Below are 22,118 nucleotides of genomic sequence, written 5' to 3' on the forward strand. Positions count from 1 at the left end.
GGGCCATTTTGTCCCAGGGGAAGGGACAGTGTGCTCCAATTACAGGGGGATCAGACTGCTAAGTGTGCCAAGGCACTGGGGGAAAAAAAGAGTTCATCTGTTAGTCAAACGTCAGATAGAGGGCGAACAATGCATCTGTTTTTTGCAGGTGATGGGATCCTGGATTATCAACAAAGCGTAGAAGAGTGCGAAGTGGAGGGAATAAGAATCATCACCTCCAAGTCTGATGGCACAGTCCTTAGCCTAGATTAACAAGGTCCATGTCAGGTGTTGAGGAACCAGGACACACTGATGAGAAGTAGGCAAAACAAGGAGGCAAAAGTGGGCAAGAGATGAGAGATGAGAACAGGGCACTGTTGGAATTCTACTACACAAGTAACCCCAGCAGAAAGGATTACATGAAGAGGATAGACAGGTGGCTCCAGCAACATCTGAGATTTCTGTCCAGAAGAGCACAGTCCTTGAAACTGCAAAGATAATATGCAGGACCCTCAAGCTCCCAGACCTCTAGTAGAGAAACCGAGGTTAAAGGATAAAGAAAAAAGATTTATGGCCTGCATCTCTTACGCAGTCGTTTCTATGCAGATGGAGACCTGTTCAAATAAAGCCTTGGCCGTTTAAAGTAGAACGGATTATTTCATTCCAAATGCATTTGGAATACAAAACTGAAAAATAACATACATTTATCTGTCCAGATGACTGTGGCATCTATGCAGGCACACTCATGGAGTGTGCGACTGTAGTTTATGCACATTCAGCTGAAACATTTTAGGGACTCTGTTGATTAATGCGTTTCTCTTTACTCCATCTGGTGTTTTTCATGTTGTGTGTCCTGATGGGCCTCCAAGACCTCTCACCTCCAAGTGGTGTTGTGTAATAAGTGAGGACAAGAGTTCTGCTGTGTCTTGTCATTTTAATCTCCTGTTTCGTTGGTATTTCCTGTCAGAGCAAAACGAAAATGGATCTCCTTTGTATTCCTGACCTGGAGCGTCTTAAGCAGTATTTTTAAACAATTGTTTTTAGTTGTAAAGTTTCAGTATAGATCATTTCCAACTTCTGAACTCTGGGCTATTATTCACCCTCAGAGTTCTAGTTAAGCTCACAGTGGGTATTCTTGTAAACTTTCCCTTTCACTCTTACTGCTATCCTTCTGTTACAAATCTCGGGTTGTACATGATTTAATTATCGATAAACATATTGATTTATTCTGTCTTGCAGCAGGATGATTATGTTAGTTTAAATGAATCAAAACCTAAGTCTACTAACTGTCTGAATGCCAGTACACGTAACCAATGTCATAAGTTTTGTTGCAGTGGTGGTGAAGATATTTGCTATTAAGTGAAAATTGTATTTTAGATAGTATTTTGAATAGTATCTTATTTATTTTGTATGTGTGGTGTACCTTTACTGAGCAAAGTGCACTTCTGTTAGCTGTAGCTGTTTTCTCTGTTTTCTTATTTCTTAAGCTTCAGTTTTCACCACCTGGCTTGTTTCTGCAGTTGCATATTAGTCCGTGTTGTTAATTCACCTGTTTGTTTGAGAGCAGCATGTTGAAAGCTAAAGAGATGGCATTATTATCAGAGAGTCTGCATACGGATCAGTATTTAAGGTCTGACTCTCATCATCCACTGAAGTGGGGTTTTTTTCATGCCTTCAATGTCTTCTCAAAGCCCTCACAGTATGGAAACTGTAATAGGTCAGCCTTCCAAAGGTCCGTTTATCATAGAGATCTATGCAATGATGTTGACGGCTCCTTAAAATGGTAAATAGAACTAGAGAAGCACAGACTGTTACAGAGTCTGACTCGAAACTGGTCCAGATACTTGGTCTGATCCATACTGACTCCCCTCTTCACACCTCGCTTCTGAAACCTTCCTGTTTCTATGACAACGGGGACCCAGTTAGCTTCACACTGAAAACAAAAGCCAACAGACCTCTTTTAATTTATCCTTCCAGTTTGTTGGACCCTTCCATGATTAGGCACATCCTGCTGCTTCCTGATAAAAACAGGGCTTTTAATGTGGTTTTGTGGTTTTCTTGGTTTAGACCTTTTCAACAACAATCAGTAGATTTTCACTGGGCACTAAGTCTCTGGGCTTTTATGACACCTTTAGGACTTGAGTCCAAAGATGGATTATGAGAAACAAGGCTAAGGTTGCATATAGGAGAAACACTCACAGACTAGAAGAATGTATTATAAAGCTTCTTTTTTTATATTTATGCAGTATTTATTTTTGGCAGTAGTTTTCTGTGTCTTCAGGTCAGTCTGCCTTTTTTGGTTGTTTTCTTTGTTGTTGTTGTGGTTTTATATCTGTCTTTAGTTGCTTTGTAGTTTGTGTGTGGGGAGTTTGGTGAGAATTTCTTTCTTGGCCAGATCTTTCTTGTGAATGAGCAGTAAGGAAAGAGAAAAACAGACAGTGTTTATTTAATTTTGGGTTTAAAGGCTGGCGAGCTGAAATGACTGAAATGCAGCTCAGCCGTCACCATGGTAATAGCTGAGTCAATGCCAAGGATTCCAGTAAACACCGAATCTAACAGAAATAAAAGCGAAAGCTCGCCACTTACAGGGAATTCCCGGGGAAATCCTGCACACTGAAATTTCAAAAAGCCTGTGATAATAAATAAAGACATAAATATCTTTATTGAAAGCAAGCAAAAAGAAACTGTACACATATTTACATATCATCTCTAATAACTCTGCAGATAATTCCACATCACACCAAGTGTGCAGCAGTACCACGGCGAGAGTTCGGAGGAGACTGAAGACTTTCTGGAAGAGTTCAGCCATATGGTGTCAGCCAGAAAGTCTCCGTTAACAAGTTGAGCAACATCTTTGCTTTCCACAAATCTCTAAGCTGAGTAGCTCTCACTGAGAGGAATGTTCACAGTCACTGAAAAGTCACTAACTCAGCTGACCCTGATAAGAGAATAAAATGCTGCTGAAAGCTGACAGTGAACATTATTGCATATAAGATTATTGAGCCATAGGTAGTGTTTATTTTTCAAGCTGGACTCTTGTAGTCACATGTTGATTAGTGCCATGGATGTTGGTAACTTGCTGGGAGAACAGCCACATTTTAAAATTTGGCAGCCATGAACTTGGGAGAGGTTTCTGGGTAGTTTTGTCACATGTTGGACAAAATTAGCTTCATATGTGAACAGATAGCAAGCCACATGTTGAAATATTTAAACTGTATATCAGGAGGTAGAATTCCCATGTCACAATAACCAAGGATAAGATGTGACAGGATACGACAGGATAGGATAGGGTTTGATATTATCACATGCCGTGATACACGCCTGCTTTTGGCAAATGGAAGATAACTGTATGGCAATTCCTGTTGGGATATGAGGTTGTATTGGGAGGCTTATACCATGTTGGGATTGTGAGAAGTGGTAGTTAAACGTTAAGAGGTAGTAGTCACATTTTAGGAAATGCTAGCTATAGGTCAAGATGGGGTAACCACATAATTGGAGATGGTTAGCACACAACGCCTTATTAGAAGTGGTGGCCACACATCAGCATGTCTAATTCACATGTTACATAACCACATGTCACAAAGCAGTAGCCATACAATGGGATGTGATTGGGCCATGAACTGTAAAACGCATCTGCAGAGTTGGCAGTTACATGTGACGTGTAGCCATGTGATGGAACGTGTTAACCACACGGAAAGACAATATAGCCACATGTTCCTGGATACTGAAAATCATTATGTCATTTGTTAGCCGCTTATTGCTGGGACAACATGGTCACACCTATGAATATCAAAGCCGTGTGTTTAAAAGCACAAAGCACGTGTTGAAATAAAAGTCATCGGTCATACTGAGATATTGTCCTGCAGCAGCCACATGCACATGGTAGTCACATTTTAAAAAAAAAATCTGACAGCCATAGATTCAGATGTGTTGACGCTACACACTTGGTAGCTGCATGAACCAGGGGCCTTTTAGGCCAGGGTTGGCCTCAGGCTGAAGGTGGAGCAGACTGGGGCAGTTGATAAAAGCCTTTCTTCCTGGATCTCCTCACGTAGTCGAGGAACAGAGCGGAAGCTGCTAGAACCGTGGCGATGCAGACAGCTGGGATGATGATGACGCTGAAACTGGGTGGAAGCTTGGTACTTCTCTCTGCACAAGAAAATAGGGCAGTTTTGTGAAACTGTTTACAGAACTGCTGTGGGTAACATATGTTCAAATCAAACTTGAGCATTTTAACTTAAAGGGAATAATAAAATCCAAACTAATTTTACTGACCTCTGACACTGATGCTGAAGATTTTGACTTGGTACCCAAGGTCATTGGTCACGTTGACCTGGTATAACCCCGAGTCTTTGGCTGTGAGATTGACCAGTAGGAAAGTTCCATTAGTAGAATATAGCTCTGTGCCATTGGTCATTTTCTTGAGAATCACAGCTGACGGTGGGAAACTGATGGTTTGGCAGCAGACAGTGACATTTTGCCCCTCCTGGACCACTGTAGACGGCAGGATGTGGACTGTGGTGTTCCTCGGAGGAGCTGGATAAGAAAACAGATTAAAATTAGATCTTCCTTTTTGTTGTTGTTGTTGTTGTTGTTGTACAACTACTTTTGCAGGAAATGTGAAAAGACCCAACTGAGAAACTTGTCATTTTGGGGAGTTTAGCTTTGTTCTAACTAATATATTGTGTTCATACAATATATATTACAGTTTACAAATTACTAATAACATCGCTGTACTGATTGTACTTTTTGATTTTGTGGTTTGTAACTAACTGTAGCAACATCCTTGGTAAGATGCACATCCAGCTATAGCAAGGTACATTTGCATAGTACTTTCCCAGTCTTACTGTCCAATCAAAGCACTTTAGACCACAAGCAACTGATATCCATATACTCATAATGCACTTTATCCTATAAACTCTAAGAATACTATCTACCTCAAATCCCCATGCAACTCAGCATCTATAGCTATAGATACAGTACTATCTTTAATGTAGTAAAATCATGCTTTGAGCATAAACCACAGTACACTTGGGCTACACTGTGTTGCTGGTTCTTATAGTTTATTCATCTGGTTTACAGTGTATTTTGCTGATTTTACAGTGCATTCTGTAGACGTCGCTGCAAGTTCATTCTCTGTTGATTTTCCAGAAACACTTCAGTCATAGTTTGACCAATTCAATTTTCAATTCAATTTTATTTATTTAGCATCAAATCACAACAACAATTGCCTCATATCTGTTTAAACTAACCCCGTCCTCTTTTAACATAAGGACGTGTAACCTGAATCTCAGTGGAAAGAGGGTCATACAGTGAACGTGAAAAGCGTGTGAAAGCAGCTCAGCCGAACCTGCTGACCTTCTGTCACACCTCTAACCAACACATCATCACCTGATAGCGGAGAGCCCTGCCACAGGAAAAACAAACAGTGCCAGTTTGATACTAAACATTCTTTCACGTTTTGCTTCTTTGCGTTTCATCATTTAGTAGGTCATCTACTCCTCACTGTTTCACTTACAGCTCATGGGGCCTTTTCTATAAATATGGTTATTTTTAACCAGTTGGGTTTAGAAGGCCCACGGACAAATCTATTTTTATGCCTGTCACAACCTGGATCAGCTCTGACGCAAGAGCAGACAGAGAAGTTTTGAATGTTTGGTAAAGAAATGATCAGAATGTCTGCTTTCATAAGATTCACTTTTGCATTATTCAATGTATTTCAACCTCTTTCACTTGATGGCCCTCTTAGGAAAACCACAGCAGCAAAACGCTTTAACTTATACTGAGTTTTCATTCTTGAATGCATGGCGGCACTGAGCCTGGCAGCTAAAGTTCTGAACTAATGACTCCACTGTAATGCCGGAAGTTTATTTCTGTCTCTGGCTTCTGATTACAACTGTCAGAGAAAAAAACAAAAAGAAGCCCGTTATAATTATTATTAATGATCTGACCTTTGACAGTGATGGAGTGAGAAGCCACTTCAGATCCATACTTGTTGGATGCTTCACACCGGTAAAGGTCAGAGTGTTCCAGGAGGATGGGGGAGAAGGTGAAGGTCAGTGGTGATGAGGTGGCTGGTTTGATTCTTTGAAGCTCCATCCCGTTTCTGCTCAGCACCAGTGCTGGGGCCGGAGCTCCATCTGAGAGACAGCTAAAGGTCACGTGACGACCCTCCACCAGCTGCTCGTCTGGCCTAATTAGCAGTGATGTATTCCTCGGAGGATCTGAAAAAGAATTAGATCAGGAGTTTAATAAAGCTGGATCTGAAAAAAATGAGAGCTGCAGAAAAAACATAAAAACAAACACTTACAGTGGACCTGCAGATGGATGCTGGTCCTCTTGGACCTCCACAAGTCTCCGCCTTCTTGCAGTAGGTCTGCGCTGCAGGTCAGCACCTGATGATCCTCGTCAACCCGGTGATGGAGACTAAAAGAGACGTTCTGTAAAACACTGGAGAAACTGAACGACTTTTCCGCCACCGTTTTGTTTCCCAAAAGCCACTGAATCCTCAGCTGATTAGCCCAGAATACATTAATGACATCACAGCGGAAGACTGCTTCTTCCCCCAGCAGGACAGGGCCAGGATTCTCCAGTACGGGATCAAATGGAAACGCTGGAGCGAGAGAGAGAGAGAAGTAAGTAGCTAATGATGATTCAGGAGTGTGAAAATATATAAATTGCGCCAATAAGAATCGGCTTCCAAAGATTTAAACAAAGTTTTTTAGGCTTTTCTGATATTTTGGAATTTAAAGCGGTGAATCATAGTTGGGATTCATGATCTGAAATTTTTAGATTCAAAACAGCCCCCCACCACAGAACTCTAAGACCACGAAAAAGACCTGCAAAATGTCAGTACTGATTCCAGCAGATTCAAGGACCCTGAATCCTAGCGAGACCCTTTCCTTCAATATATGCACGGCTTTTTAAAGAAACTGTTAAAGAAAATTGGACTGCTAATCTAATACAATTTCAACCAATAAAATATGTTCATCTAAAACCTCCTCATTCACCTCATCAAGAGCTCTTCAGGCCTAACAAAGCACCAAACGTCCTCAATATCCTATAAACTCACAGATCCCATTTAAAACCTTTGAAATGGGATCACTGAAATCTCAAAGCTTTAAAAACTCTTTAAAGAATACTAGATTCCCCTGAAAGACCTCAAAAACCTCTTTAAATGAACTTCTGAAACCTAAATGAGTCCTTTTATGATTCTCAAAAACAATTTTGGTTCCACTGAATCGTTTTCAACACCTGCAAAAGCAGGGAACACTGTAAACTCTGAAAATACAACAACCACTGGACTCTAAACTATGGAAGACGAACAAACTGCAACTATGGAAATTTCTTTTCCAGATTTCCGAGATCAAAGTAAGAACTCTGACTTTAAAAACCTAGTAACAAAGTATGAAAATATTTGGAACACACGAGACATGCAACAAACAACTGCATCTCTAAAATCTTTGTCATTGAAAAGCAAGTTTAACAACTAGAATGTAAAAGTCCGTGAATGGAGAGCTGAGCAACCTTAAGTGACTTGGAAGACTTTCAGCAACTTGATGAGGATGGTTAAGTTATGGTCATTTTCCTGCTTCTTGTCCAGTGCTGTAACGAGGTCATGCACTCTAACAGATATTCCAAGTGCGGATGTAACTGTCAGAAACACTGAGTCCTCGCCTCCTTTCTGTGTGGGAGGATTTTGCATGTTTTCAGTCTTTGTTGAAGTGGTAGGGGGGTAAAGATGAGTGCATGGGCGAGTGTTTGGCTTCTTTCCCCCATGTTGTCATTTCCTGGCAGCGTTGGAGTTCATCTTCTTCAGCTCAGATCTGACGGTCAACAAACCTTTTAAAATGAGCCTCTGTTTTTGGCTCTCAGATCACGAGCGTGTTAGTAATTGTTAGTCACTGCAGTTTCTCTTGGAGCTGCTTTTTAGCTCTGATGTGATCCGGTGAAACACAGTTATTTGTTTTATAAAAACACACTGACTTTGGAGAAAAATCTAGAAAGCCTGATCTAGGTTAACTGATCAGTCATGAAAACGGCGATGTTTGTCGGGGCATGGTCTGCTCTTTATCGCCAAACCAGTGAAAGCAGTGGTGTGCAGCTCTACCCCCACACTGATGAGCAGCTTGGCGTCAGGACATCTGTGCAAACATTACTAAGCCTCATGTCTGTTATGAGCAGTTCATCTTTTGATTGCACCTCTGAGATTATTGAATGTCTGACTCCTGTTGTGTGAGACTGCTGGGAATAAAACTGACAAACATCGCATTATCTTGTGTTTTAGAAGTTCTTTCCTGCTTGTGCTGTTCTGCTTTACTTGTAAAGGTTTCGCTTCAAGTTTTTAGTACATAAAACTCTTAAAATATGAGGACACAAGTCAGACACTAAACAGTGTAAAAAAAAACCACCCAAAAACAACAACAAATCCTTTTCGTTTATCTTTAAATTCCTCTAACTTCCTCTTTTCCTCTCATTGTTAATCTGATAATTAACAATTATTAAAGAGTCTTTATCATATATTTTGCAGTACAATTCCTACTGTCAGTGACCCGGTGTTTATGTTTTTGGACTGTGCAATAGGATATTCTAAATTACATTAGATTCTCTGAGGGGTTTATGTTTAGTTTGCCTGTGCTTTAGTGTTCTTATTAGATCCTCTGGCTTCTGCTTAGTATCTAGATCTTCCTCCCCTCAGCGTCTGATCGCCTCCTGTGGTTAGTTTGTCTCGTCTTCCCAGTCACCATGTCAAGCTTGCGTGTCATGAGTCTGTCAGTGTTCCTGTTTCTTTTTGATAGTCCTTGTCCTCTGTTCGGTTTATCTAGCTTTGCTTCCCCTTTGTCTCGTTATGTCAGATTAGGTCCAACTGTGTCTCCCTCCAGTTGCGGTTCCCTCGTTACCCTCCGTGTACATATTGTGTGTATTGTTCCTCGTCGGGTTGTCTGTGTGGCAAGCGTCAAGTCAGGTATTTCATGTTTAAGTGTTCCTGGTTGACGTTTTCACGTCCCTGTTCATGTTTCATGCCTTAGGTTCCCAGTTCATCCTGTTTTCAGAGTCATGAATTCAGGTTTTAGTTGCTTTTCCCAGTTGAGGTTTTGTTAGGTTAGTTGTTGTGTCTCATTTGTTTGTTGCTCAGTTTTTCAGCCATCAATAAAGGCTCGCTTTTAGTTTAAGCTTAGTTCTGTCTCTGGTGTCTTCATTTGGGTCCACTCTCCACTCGACACCTACTGCAATCTCTAAATGGTTTGAGAGGATTCTTCAAATGAACATGAAAATCTACTTAATAGGTTTAATAGGTGTGATTTGAAACCAAATAAAGTGGCAGTGCGGGACTATAACTGCTATCAGGTGTGTCAGACTCACAATAGACATGGACTTGAATGTTTCTGCTCCTGTTGACGGTCTCGCACTGAGCCTGACAGCTGTATTCACCCCGATCCTGGAGATCCAGGTCCTGCAGATGGAGCACAGAGAGTCCGTCCTGCGGCCAGGTTGTCTGGAGGACAGTCTGGTTCTGGTCTTTCCTCAACCAGGTGAGGAGGATGGGGGTGTGCAGACAGCCGGAGGCCTTGCAGCTCAGACTCAGAGCTGAACCTCTCGCTGCAGAGACCTGAGGACTCGCCTCAACCTGTAGAGGGTGAGCTGGAGGAACACAGACATCTTACTGATCCTGCATGTTCACACTGAAAGCAGTTATTCTAATCTTGTCTGTGAAGGCTCTTTTACAGGAGAGGCTTTTTTTTTTACCCTCACACCATTAACTTGAATAGTTTTTCTCTCACTTTAAACATGGATCCAAACTAATCTGCAAAGTGGTTAAACTGGGTCTGGTCCATTGTAGCTTAATCAATAATTATAGCTAAGCCTCCACTTTACTACAGAGGTTCCTTTCTCTGTGGCTGCAGGGCTATGAGATCAAACTCAAGAAATGTTTTGATAAGAAATGTAACACTTCTCATTACTGTTCCTACTACTACACCCTCATGTTGGAGGAACGAGACACTTGACCTGCACCTGAAAAATTACAAATGAAATTGATGACTATATCAATTGTATTGCAAGATAGATATTGTGACATCTATGATGCTTTATGTCTGCAATAATCTGGTGTGACATCTGAGGAAGAATATTCACAGCAGGTTGAAGGATCAGGAAATGGGATTAGAGACGTCCATCACAACACATGATGGTCATTTAGGAGTACCTTCACATGAGGTACTTTCATTAATTTCATTTCATATTAAAATTTGAGAGTTTTTCTGAGATCACCTTGTAAGATACAAACTGGAGGAAAGACTACCTCTGACAGTGATGGAGCTGGAGGCCAGCTGGGATCCGTACAGATTAGAGGCATCACACTGGTAGACGTCAGAGTGTTCGAGCAGGGCGGAAGACAGGTTGAAGATTATCGTGGACGCTCTGTCAACGCTTTGAAGCTCTGTCCCATTCCTGCTCAGCACCAGTCTGGGGAGTGGAGCACCCTCTGAGCTACAGACAAAAGTTACCTGCTGACCCTCCACCACCTCCTCACCCGGAATTACAGAGAGGGAGGTGTTAGTGGGTGGACCTGTTAGGGAGACACAAGGGATACAACTGACTCATTGAAACTAAAGGAAGTGCACATACTAAGAGTGAAACAGGACCATCACTCACTGTGAACCGTGACGTCCACGGCGCTACTGTGGGTTCCTTCCGTGTTTCGCGCATCACACTCGTACCGTCCAGCCTCAGACACTTCCACCGCTGTGAAGTTGAGCTGACCGCCTTGACCGCGTTGCAGAGTTCGGCCATCTGCTGTTCTGAAACTCCAGGTGATGGTCGGCTCAGGATTTCCCTCTGCCAAACAGGTGAGAGTGAGCGGAGAGCCGGCCATAACTTCCTTAGACTCCAACTTCTTCACGACAGGAGCATCTGGAGACAGAGAAGTCGGGTTTATGAGGACACGGACAACAAGACTCAGACGCGAGGACTCAGAACCAAACCCAGACTCACATAAGACATTTATTGGCACTGCGCTTTCTCTGGTCTTCTTGTTATCTGGCAGGTCCTTCAGCTTCAGTGTGACCCTACAGGTGATATTTCTTCCCTGATCCATGTTTTCAGCTGTGAAGTTGTAGTCAGACTGGACTGCCCCGGATTCACCATCTTGCACTGTGGTCTGCAGGATAGTGTTCCCACTGTGCCAAGTGATGTTCACCTCCTCATCAGGATATATGTTAAATGCCTTGCAGGTCAGGGTGGACTTTACCCCCAGTTTGACATTATCCTGGCCTGTGATGACAGGGTCCGACGGGAAGGCTAGAACAGCAGAGACACAGAGGGCAGGCATTAATTCTTATAACAACAACAGTCTAATAGTAAATAAAAACGGTGCAATTCTACTTGTAGCACCTTAGGTTTGGTTCCAATGTGGGTTTTGTGTCTGGATAATTCATAAGCACACAGTTTTTTTAATGCTAACTTCTCTGCGTGGATGCTGGTGAGGCATGAAGGTAACGCCACTTTGACAGACAGGGGCCCCGACACAGACAGCCAGCTGGTGACTGATTAGGCTGATTCTGGTGTCCACAATGATTCAGAGTGAGGCGGATTACATTGTACTTGCTACAGTGGATTTTTGTTTGCTGTAGTAGAATTAAAGTGATGCACTAGAAAAGCATATTTCTGGGAGAGAATGAAAGCCCCTAAAGTCTTTTGCAGGACTTAAAAGCCAAGATTTGTTCACCTTTTCGCTTGATTTTGGTAACCAAAACGGCTCGGTATAGTGTGGAAAGGATCGCGGTTTGGATTAGAATGGACCCTTTCACAAATCTAACTACGTATCACAAGGTCAAACTTCTTCGTCTTCCTCTGTGATGTGAGCCTTGGGAGGGTCGGAAGTAATCTAATGGATTACCCTGCACTTTGAAAAATTATCCTAAAGTGACAGCAAGTGTTTTAAAATAAAGTAAACGTGGTTATGAAAGATGAAGGCGTAGGATATTAGAGGAGGAAACAGTATTTGGTGATGCAAGGTTCTTAGACCTCTGTTTCTCAGCAAAAGGTTTTCATCCACATTCCTGTGATTCCTAATCACACTCTGCACTTCGATCTCATCTTGATCTTAGATTTAAAATCTACTTTATGTGTACAGAGGCAAAATTACAAAAGTGCACTAAACTCGTGTTGTTTTAAATAGAGCAATAACAAAATATATAACATAACGTTTCAAATGTATGCTGCATTTCAGTGGTAACTCACAGTAAACCTGCACCGAGCGTTTCGCTTGTTTCCTGTCTCCATTGCAGCTGACCGTACACAGTATCGCTTCATCATGCTCCATCTTTACACGCTCAAAGGTCAACACAGAACAAGTTTGGTTGGTGCTGATGGACCCGCTCAGAGGCCGGTCCCCCAGAATGGACCAGGAAACACTTGGCGTTGTGGTACAGCCCTGAAACAAGCAGACCAGCTGCTGACGCTCACCCAGACCGAACAGAGCGGTTTCAGGAGTTATGTCCACCCGTAGAGCCAAAATGTACTTCGATGACATCAGGAGCACAGCTGTGGACGGAAACAACAAAAATTATACAAAGCAACAACATCGCTGGGCCAGGTTCCAGAAAACAGGTTTAGTGAAAAGTTAGTTTGTTAACCTTGAGTTGAACCTCAGGTAAACTTTGCCTCAAATACAGATGATGTATGAATGAGGCTGATGAATATATAGCGCCAAATCACAATAACAGTTGCCTCAAGGTGCTTTATATTGTAAAGTAAAGATGCTGCAATAATACAAAAAGGGGGGGGGGGACTCAATAATTAGACGACTTGTGGGGAGGAAGAGAGGACAAAAGACATTGTAAGAGAGCCAGAGACTTTTAATAACTAATGATTAAATGTAAAATGGTGTATAAACACACTGAGTGAAAAAAGGTGACCGAAGAAGAAATATCATGGGAAGCCCCCAGCAAGCCTAGACCCATTGCATCATAACTAAGGGAGGATTCAGAATCACCAGAATTCTTAAGACTAATCTTAAAAGTAGAGTGAGGGCCTGTCTCCCGAATCAAAACTGGGAGTTGGTTCCACAGAAGGGGGGCCTGAAATCTGAAGGCTCTGCCTCCCATTCTACTTTTAATTTACTCTGGGAACCACAAGTAAGCCTGCAGTGTGAGAACAAAGTGCTCTAATGTGGTGATATGGTACTATAAGGTCATTAAGATAAGATGAGGCCTGATTATTTAAGACCTTGTACGTGAGGAGCAGGACTTTAAATTTGATTCTGGATTTAACAGGAAGCCAATGAAGGGAAGCCAATACAGGAGAAATATGCTCTCTCTTTCTAGTCCCTGTCAGTGCTCTTGTTGCAGCATTTTGGATCAACTGAAAGCTCTTCAGGGAGTTTTAAAACATTCCGATAATAAGGAATTACAGTAGTTCCAGCTAAAAGTAATAAATTCACAAACTAGTTTTTCAGCATCACTCTGAGACAGGATGTTTCTAATTTTAGAGATGTTGTGCAAATGGAAAAAAGCAGTCATACATATTTGATTAATATGTGCATTGAAGGACATGTCCTGGTCAAAAATGACAGATAAAGTTGAGTGTCATCTGCATAGCAGTGAAAATGTTATTGCTATGCTCTCTAATGATACTGCCTAAAGGAAGCATGTATAACAAAACTGGTCCTGGCACAGAACCCTGTGGAACTCCGTAATTAACCTCAGTGTGTGAAGAGGACTCTCCATTTACATGAACAAATTGGAGTCTTTTAGACTCCAATTTGTTCATGTAAATGACTACACCTACAGCATGCTCTAATCGCTGTAATAAAATATTATGGTCAACAGTATCGAACGCTGCACTGAGGTCTAGCAGGACAAGCACAGAGGTGAGTCCACTGTGAGAGGCCATCAGAAGATCATTTGTAACCTTCACTAAAGCTGTTTCTGTGATGAGCTCTGAAACACTTCAAATAAACCATTCCTCTGCAGACGTTCAGTTATCTGTTCAACAACTACTTTGTCAAGAATTTTAAGAGAAAAGGAAGGTTATCCACGTGGATGGAAATGTATCAGCACCTGATGTTCTTGTGTGTCTACCAAGCAATAACCTGTGGGACTAAACAATTTAGCCAGTGTAGAAGAGACAAAAACTATAGTTCATCTGTGCTTCCATGTTCAAATGTCCACGTTTACAACATTAGAAGCACATTTACAGTTTGGTACAAATAAACAGTTTTGGTTTCTGTTGAGCTTCCACCTTCATAAAAACTTTATGATAGCTCATGTTTTTAGAACTCATTCATTTGGATACTGGCGAGACTTAAATTACGGGTGTAGTTGCTTTGATTGCAGCCTCGCCTTGTAAACTGTGCTGGACCTCTCCATCGTTTCTGTGGTACATTTTGGAATATTTAATGGATTGTGAGATAAAAATTACAAAATAGTCAATAAAAAGGAGAGCCCAAATTCAGTACGTGGAAATAGAAGAACTGAGGTGGCCAGGTGTCAGTCTAAGCAGCCACGGCCTGCCCCCACTATCAGTGCAGTTGTTATGAAGGGGAACAGCTTAATTTGTACCATACTGGAAAGACACTTTTTAATTCTGTGAAGCTGCACGTTTTAACCTGAGACTGACCCACTTTTAGAACCATCCACGAGTGGCCATTAGAGGATTTGGAGTTTCTGGCATTTTTATGTTGTCACTCCGGTTTCCAAATGTTGGGGTTTTTTGGTTTTTGTTTTTTTAGTAGGTTTGTTTTTTTGTTTGTTTTGATTGAGTTACACCAAAACATAAAAGAGTTTACTGTAAATTGCAAAGGAAATGAAACATTTCATATTTTCATGAAGTTGAATGTGGCTTTTAATGTGAGTTTTCGAATTTCCCTCATATATTACGCATGTTTCTACTTTTTATTCTTTATTTGCGCTATACTAACCACATGCACAAAAGCTGATGAAAAAACGAGAAAATGACGAACGAAATCTCAAATGAAAATTCAGAGGTTACAATAACCCCCACCCCAAAAAATCTCTCTACGTGTAAAAGACATCATATAACAGCCAGATTTATCAGAAGGAAGGACATTTACCTGAGATGAGCTGAACAAAGAGCCTGCGGACACACAGAAGATCCATCTTCTCTGCTGAGGCTACAAACACGCTGATGGATGGATGGATGGATGGATGGATGATGGGCGGATGGATGGGTTCGTGAACAAACAGAGCAGCGTCTCGTTTCTCGGAGTTTCGGGATCTGAAGCAGAAAATCCGGCAATGATGAATCACTGAGGGTCTCTGAAGCCCTAAACAGGGCTGATGAAGCAAACGCCCCCTCCCGTCATCCAGCTCCAAGCGCCTGTGTGTGCACGCGCGGGCAACAGCGCCCTCTGCGGGACACGCGGTGAGCGGGAAAACTTCACCGTCGCTTTGTGCTGTGTTCACTGCTCCTCGGCCTTTCCTCACGTTCTCTTTTCAACATCCTGTCGCCTTTTCTTTCTCCTCGTGTCTGTGCACTACACGTTTCCAGCTTTTTCTCTGTCATGCTCCTGTTAAATTTAGTTATTCTCTACATGTGATATTCCTCGTTTCACACCTGGGTTATTTTCCTCTCACTTTTGGTTTCTCTATTTATGTGAATCTGATGTTTTTTCAACGATCTTTTTCAGTGACATTAAATCACCCACAAGACAGAAGCGTCACAGGCAGTGGTTATAGTAAGAAGGACAAATCAGCATTTTTCTTGGACTCCCAGCAGGAACTTTGTGTCCTGTGAGGGAAATTCCTAGGGCTGAATCCCAAAAAGAAGAAAACATGCCGTATGTTTTCTGGTATTATTGGGCTGACTAAAAGCTGGGACTAACACCTTTTAACAAAACGTGAACATGAATTCACTTCAATGCTGCCTTCTCACTTAGATACATTTAAAGTCAAATATTTCCTTTTGCTGTCAGTGAGCTGATGAAGCAGCAGCAGACATGCTGAATCACATTAAGGAGTAAATGAGCTGAATACAGTGAAGCTGTCACTGTGGGGCCTCTGACTGATTGAATGATCTGGAGACTGAGTGATAACAGCCTGAGTGATTTACAGCCTCTGTGATTTAGTATTGATTAGTTTGATGAGGATTCAGACTAATCAGTCCTTTTCCTGATGAAGTCAGAGGTCTGGACAGCCCCCCACCCCAGGCTCTGAGATATCTGAGCTCTGATTTACTGAATCATTACTTCTGTTATTTGTGTTGCACTTTTCCTTTCTTTGGTCGTTCATCCCACACTAGTCTTGGACTTGGGACAGCTTCTTCTATGCTGGATTTGGCTTTTGTTTGTATACATGTGTGTTTTACACTTGAACTAATGTTGTAGAGAATCAGGTTGGTCATGTCCAGAAAAGTTTATTCTCAAATGCAGCACACAACAGGACACGGTGAGCTGCAGACACAGCGGCACGGCTCAGGTGAAAGCGCTGCTTGGACCGAGTGCAGAAGAGGGGGAGCACACGTGCGAGCACTGCAGGACGTTTTTGTCCCTGAACTTGAAAAACATCTTTGCACTCAGGAGGTGGCACCTCAGAGTCTTAACATCTGACATGCACCTCCACTGGGAGAGAGCCACAAAACTTAAGGGTTAAACGAAGCTTTAAGACTGGTTCGATTTTGGGTCTGACCTGGACTTGTCCTGTTCCAGACTTTTCCAAACCACACTCTGGTAGCATCAACAGATCAAGAACAAACTCAGAGTTGGAGGAATTGTTTTATTTCCTGTTATTGCTCAGACAGAAATTCTGCTAAAAGACAAAAAAACTACAATGTTTTTTAAACGTTCCCTCAGTAAAACACTTGAGTAAGACATTAAATACACATCAGACATCCATTTCCACTTCTTCATAACAGCAACAAGTTGTGCAAAAATAAAAACCTTCTGTGCATTGCTTATATTTGCAGTGCTTAACAAATGTATCAGACCACCATCTAGTGCACGTTTTGTCACAGTCGACCTAACTCTGACCAAGCTCTATAAAGAAAATCTTATTTTTAATGTTGTAAAATATCATTAATGTTGTTATCCATGACTTTTCACGTTTTCTGCTTTACAAAAAAAAAAAAAAAAAAAAAAAAGCAGAAAACAGTAAAGCACATAATTATTCCCACGTCTCTCTTAGAAATGAGATTAATAAAATTACCTTTTGATCCAGATGCCAAATTACATTTATTTATATGCATTTGCAAACAGAAAAATTAGTTTCGTTTCAGTGGTTGGACGTTACGTTCGATTCATAGTCCACTGTCCTGGATCAAGTTTGGGTATAAAAACTTCAGGGAATTCAGTAATTTTCAGTTTTAAACAAGTTTGTGAAAAACTTCTGAAATATTTGTTCTCGTGTAAAACCGGTGGTCTCATAAATTTGTTCAGAACTGTATGTGACTTTCATCCATGAGATATTTAAGGCACTTCACGTCAGTTTAGTTAAACCATCATGTGACCGAGGGACATCACCATCGAATAAAGATTTCAGAACGAGTGATCTCTCTGGGTTGGTAGCTGGAGATTTGATTTTATTTGCCCACGATAATGTTAAAGACCCAGGAATCTGCCACAAATGACATATAAACTCATTTCTTACACACACCATGAGTGCAAAGGAAGACAACACTGTGCTGATGTCGTCATCAAGCGTTTAAAGCTTCAGGAAAGTTACACAGGAAACCTGTATTTTACAGCAGGCTAAAAGCAGCAGTAAGGTGAAGCACATTAGTCAGCTGATGTGGTCTCACGTTCAGTCCTCTGCACACAGATAGAAATGACATGGTGCAATGACACCTTCTCACTCCTGTCTGTGGCTTAAGTTGTTAATCTATGCACAATCCAAATTACAGAGACACTGTTAGGACTCTGGAAATGTAAATAAAGACTCAATGCAATGATTTGCAGTGCTGCGCAGCTACAACCCTCTGTCAGACAAGAAAGGCACAACATTCCTCTCCCAGAGGAGAGAGGAGTGCTGTTGGAAGCAGAGGGAATGCTGCACTGTGGGAAATGTGAAAGTGTCCCACTCTTTCTGACACTGCTCATATTTTTCTTAAATGGCACATTTTCTCAGCTCATGTTCTCAGACATGTTTTCTGTGTTATAATGAGAATAAAGAATGTTTACCACATTTGCAAATCCTTGTATTGTATTTATTTACATTTTACACAGGAGTCCAACTTTTGGGTTTTTGCAGGTTTAAATTAAAATAAAATCCTGAGGTGCTAGAAAAGGTTCTATGTTTCATAAACCTTTAAAAAGTCACGGGGGCTTCCGGAGGTAAAAGGTGTTCTAATCTAGAGGCTCATTCTCGGAGGACGTACCAGCAGAGAAAGTAAGTTTAACTTCCTGTTTCCTAGAGAAAGCTCCTGTGGCGATAACCTTTAGAATAATACAGAACACTTATTTTCCACATAAAACAACACAGAAGATCACAGTCATTCCTAAAAAGAGGACTCTACGGGCCACATAAACACACGAATCCCTTTTCAGACTGACACCGTTAGCTAAACACAAAGTGCTTCCTGATGCTACTCACAGCAACAAGTGCTTCTAGTGTAAAGAGCATGTCTGCTGTCCACATGGCTAAAACTAACCCTGAGCCCACAGCTTAAACTCATTACTATACAACCACATGCTTCACTGCCTGCTAATCATTTTCCATTTACTGTTCATCTCCTTCAAATTGTTTCCCTTCCAGCTCTACTGGTTAGACTGTATATAAAAGATGGCAGCCAAAATATCAGAAATCTGGCCTTGAATTAACTTCTTGTTGTTCTAAACTGTACTGAAGTGGAAATGGTTCCTTGTTACCAAACTTTTAATTCAGTCTGACAAATTCATTCAGAGAGGTGAGGTTTCATTTTACAATCACGACGCTAAAAAACTAAACTGGTTCTTTAAGACAACGTACACATTCACACCCATTCTCACTTTAACACCCTGAGCTTAGTTAATGACATTCTGTTTTTGGGTCCCTTATTCTTCTGCTATTAATAATGGTATTCCTTTAGATTAAATTAGACACACAAACACAAAAAAAGAGGGCTGATCGTCACATCAACCAAACAATATGCTGTTTAACCTATCAGAAGCCGGACGGAAATACTGTAACCATGATGACAGAGCAAATTGTCATCAGCTGATCCCTCACTTTACCAAAAAGTTACACTGATCATTAAAACAAAAATACAACTTTCTGTCACAAATATAAAATATATATTTTCCATGTAAATATATCTTCATGTGTGCGGACTATTTATTTACAGACAGCTCATTTACACAGTCTGACGAGCAAGCAGCCATCACCTCACAGGAGATTCAGTCCTGACAGAGAAAACATCTGAAGGTTCCCTCTGAACATCCAATTTAGGAGCCGGGTTGTGGAGAGAAAAAATAAAAGAAAAATGTCTTCAGGTCAGTCGGGTATTTTTAGTACTGGATGTACTCGGACTGAAGAGACTGAAAGAGAAAACAAACAGTGTGATTAACTTTAGGGCAAATGTGATCCCTGCATTTCCTGTGGGGGGCTTTAACAGAGCTGTGGGAGGACGATGTGGGAAAAGGAAATTCCAGATGAACTGACATCCATGAAATCAACTATAACAACCAGGGCTTATCTAAAACTTTTGTCCTATGCACGGTTGTTCATCATGATATTTACAATCTATATTGATCATAAACATCATGGCCACCTTAAAAGTCTGTACAAGAAAATTCAGAGTTCTTTCTAAAGTCATAGCTGAAAACATGAAAAGCTCTACAGTACTCTGGAGCTGGTTCATGTCACAAGCACCAACATAAATGTAGCTGGGAATGACATAGGAATTTTCTGATTGTGTAAAACTAAAATAAGCACACAGGTGTCTAAACAGAGTTGTATCTACAGTGTCTTTGTGTGTTGCTCCCTGCAGACCATTTGCACTGTGCCTCTGCAGACATGCCCACATTTTTACAGCAAACACTGCTGCTCAGTTTTTCATTATTCCGAAAGCTCATTTTACACAATTGACAACGTTTTTCATCAGAAATATATGACGACAACATTTCTCTGTGCTGTGGCTAACATATATAGTCTCTGTCACAGTAGCATTGCATTGTCCATGTATGCCTACATGTATGCTAAAGCCCTCACAAATACCTTGACTAAGCAGCAATTTTATGAACCGTTCAGAAACCAAGCTGTACGCACAGTGCATGCTGCAAAAAACGAAGTGAACCCTTAAATTTACTAACTCGTACAACCTCTGTTAGCATCTCCATCAGATGCTTCCTGTAGCTGATTATAGTGCTTGCAAAGTCATGAGGAGGAATTCTGGGCCATTTCCTGCTATTTCCTACAACTGTTTCAGTTCATCAATAGTTGGCAATGTCTTGATTAGTAAGCCTTCTTAGGACTCAATAAGTAGGAGGTCAGCACTGTGACCTCCCACTGCTCCAAAACATTCATTTTTGCTGGTTCAACTGTTCTTAATTTCCCTAACATGCTGACATGTTAGGGAAATTAGCTTGTAAACTGCTGACTTGGCATTTTCCCCTAAAATTCCTGGATCCAGTTTTAAATGACTTGTTCACTCAGGCTCTGAGGTAACAAACGCTTTACAGGAGGGACAAGGTCTTGTGTTTTATGTGCAGAGCCTTAGGAGTTTGTGATCACACCTCATGAGGTCACATTTCTATTCTAGAAATCAGATTCATGTCAGCTGACTGGCTGCGCCGTTCTAGCAGCTTTATTTTCTTCTCTGAAACCAGCTCAGAGTTTTGTTGCCTGTGCGCTTGGGATCGCTGTCTTGCTGAAATGTCCACCATCGTTTCATCTTCATCATCCTGGCAGCAGATTTTTATCAAAAATGTCTTGGTACATTTTTCCACTCATTCTTCCTTCAAATTATATGAAAACTGCCACTGCCGTATACTTAAAAGCCCCACACCATGATGTCCCCACCTTCAAACTTCACTGTTGTCTTTGGGGTGATATGCAGCGGCTTTTGGCCTCCAAACATGGTGTGTGTTATGGCATTCAAAGAGTTCAGTTTTGGTCTCATCTGACCAGAATATGTTAGGGCTCTTTGACAACAGAATTTTTTTCCCCTCCTCTGTCTGAAATCTTGCAGAGGCCACCCGGTCGTGGTTAGTTTATTGTGTAATGATGTTCTTTCTACTTCAGCAGTGCTCAGTGGAACTCACTGGAGCAGTGTAAAAATTCTAATGTAGCCAATGCCATCAGTATGTTTTACCCCTCTTGAGATGTTTCTTGTATGACTCTTTTGTATGAGACACCTTTTCATAGGCCATCAGTTGGCACTGAACCAGCTGATATTAGTTTGCACTAAGTGGTAGGATTGCTTTCTAATTACTGACAGATTTCAGCTGCTGTCATGACTTTCCATGCCTGTTTGCACCTCCCTTTCTTAATCAGTTCAATACTTTTTCCTTTATCATTTCTTATTATTACACATAATGTATGGATATCTACAGTTTCTTGAAGAAGTTTCACCTCTCATCTGAGAAGCTTCTTCAGTTCTGTGTGTGTGGGTTTCCCTGTAAGTCAACAAACACAGACCAGCATCTACTTTTTGACTCACACCACTCATCACAAACTTGGAAGTAATCAGGACCCTGCAGCACAGAGCAGAAAACATTCCCTCTAAAGCAGAAGGGAAAGAAAAGGAACACACCCCTGTAAAGAAAGCTCTTAAAACACATGGTTATCCCGACTGGGCTTTCATCAAATCAGGAAAGATGCACAGAAAACAAAGGTCAAATGACAAACAGAACAACATGGTCATCCCTTATGTAGCAGGTTTATCAGAGAAACCCAAGAGAATTTTGCATAAGTATGACCTCCCAATGTACTTCAGACCCAACCGCACCCTCAGACAAAAACTGGTTCATCCCAAGGACAAAACTCCCAAACACAAACTAAGCCACTTCACAAAGTCATGGCACAACATAGAAGAGCCACTTCGACAGGACAAGACTCAGCTGTACACTTGCATCTAAAGGTTAAAGGTCACTCTTTCAAGGATGCCAATGTTCATATTTTGGACAGAGGAGACAGACAGTTTGAAAGAGGAGTGAAAGGGGCCGTTTATGCCCACTGTGAACGACCATCCTAGAACAGAGGGGGTGG

At 41.4% G+C, this 22,118-nt stretch overlaps 2 protein-coding genes across 4 annotated transcripts in view; both read right to left on the reverse strand.

The window, feature by feature from the left end:
* Positions 1–2,622: 2,622 nt before the first annotated feature.
* On the reverse strand, positions 2,623–15,426 carry vcam1b (vascular cell adhesion molecule 1b). The gene is made up of 10 exons (XM_085253083.1): positions 15,053–15,426; positions 12,220–12,522; positions 10,972–11,277; positions 10,633–10,890; positions 10,280–10,546; positions 9,343–9,621; positions 6,290–6,592; positions 5,931–6,203; positions 4,255–4,515; positions 2,623–4,128 (listed from the first exon to the last, which is right to left on the reverse strand). Exons 1-10 carry the CDS (start codon positions 15,096–15,098, stop codon positions 3,968–3,970), a joined length of 2,457 nt encoding a protein of 818 aa, XP_085109209.1. The 5' UTR covers positions 15,099–15,426; the 3' UTR covers positions 2,623–3,967.
* Positions 15,427–16,698: 1,272 nt separating this feature from the next.
* Positions 16,699–22,118, reverse strand: part of cdc14ab (cell division cycle 14Ab) — a 30,734-nt gene continuing 25,314 nt past the window's right edge. For all 3 annotated transcript variants that reach the window (XM_085253085.1, XM_085253086.1, XM_085253084.1), the window contains one exon: positions 16,699–19,447. In XM_085253085.1, coding sequence (XP_085109211.1) covers positions 19,418–19,447 — 30 coding nt within the window. In that variant the 3' untranslated portion in view covers positions 16,699–19,417. The remainder of the gene's footprint in view (positions 19,448–22,118) is intronic.

This window comes from Mchenga conophoros, linkage group LG17, assembly GCF_057382185.1.
Source record: "Mchenga conophoros isolate Kocher_MC1m ecotype Shallow Benthic linkage group LG17, M_conophoros_male_GT1.1, whole genome shotgun sequence".
Classification (NCBI taxonomy): Eukaryota; Metazoa; Chordata; class Actinopteri; order Cichliformes; family Cichlidae; genus Mchenga; species Mchenga conophoros.

Excerpts from the sequence above, each read along its gene's own strand:
- vcam1b (XM_085253083.1), bottom strand. The coding sequence starts at position 15,098 with ATGGATCTTCTGTGTGTCCGCAGGCTCTTTGTTCAGCTCATCTCAG. Across the intron at positions 10,891-10,971 it reads AGTGCCAATAAATGTCTTAT|ATGCTCCTGTCGTGAAGAAG; the intron begins GTGAGTCTGGGT and ends CTCTGTCTCCAG. Across the intron at positions 4,129-4,254 it reads CTTCAGCATCAGTGTCAGAG|AGAGAAGTACCAAGCTTCCA; the intron begins GTCAGTAAAATT and ends TTTCTTGTGCAG.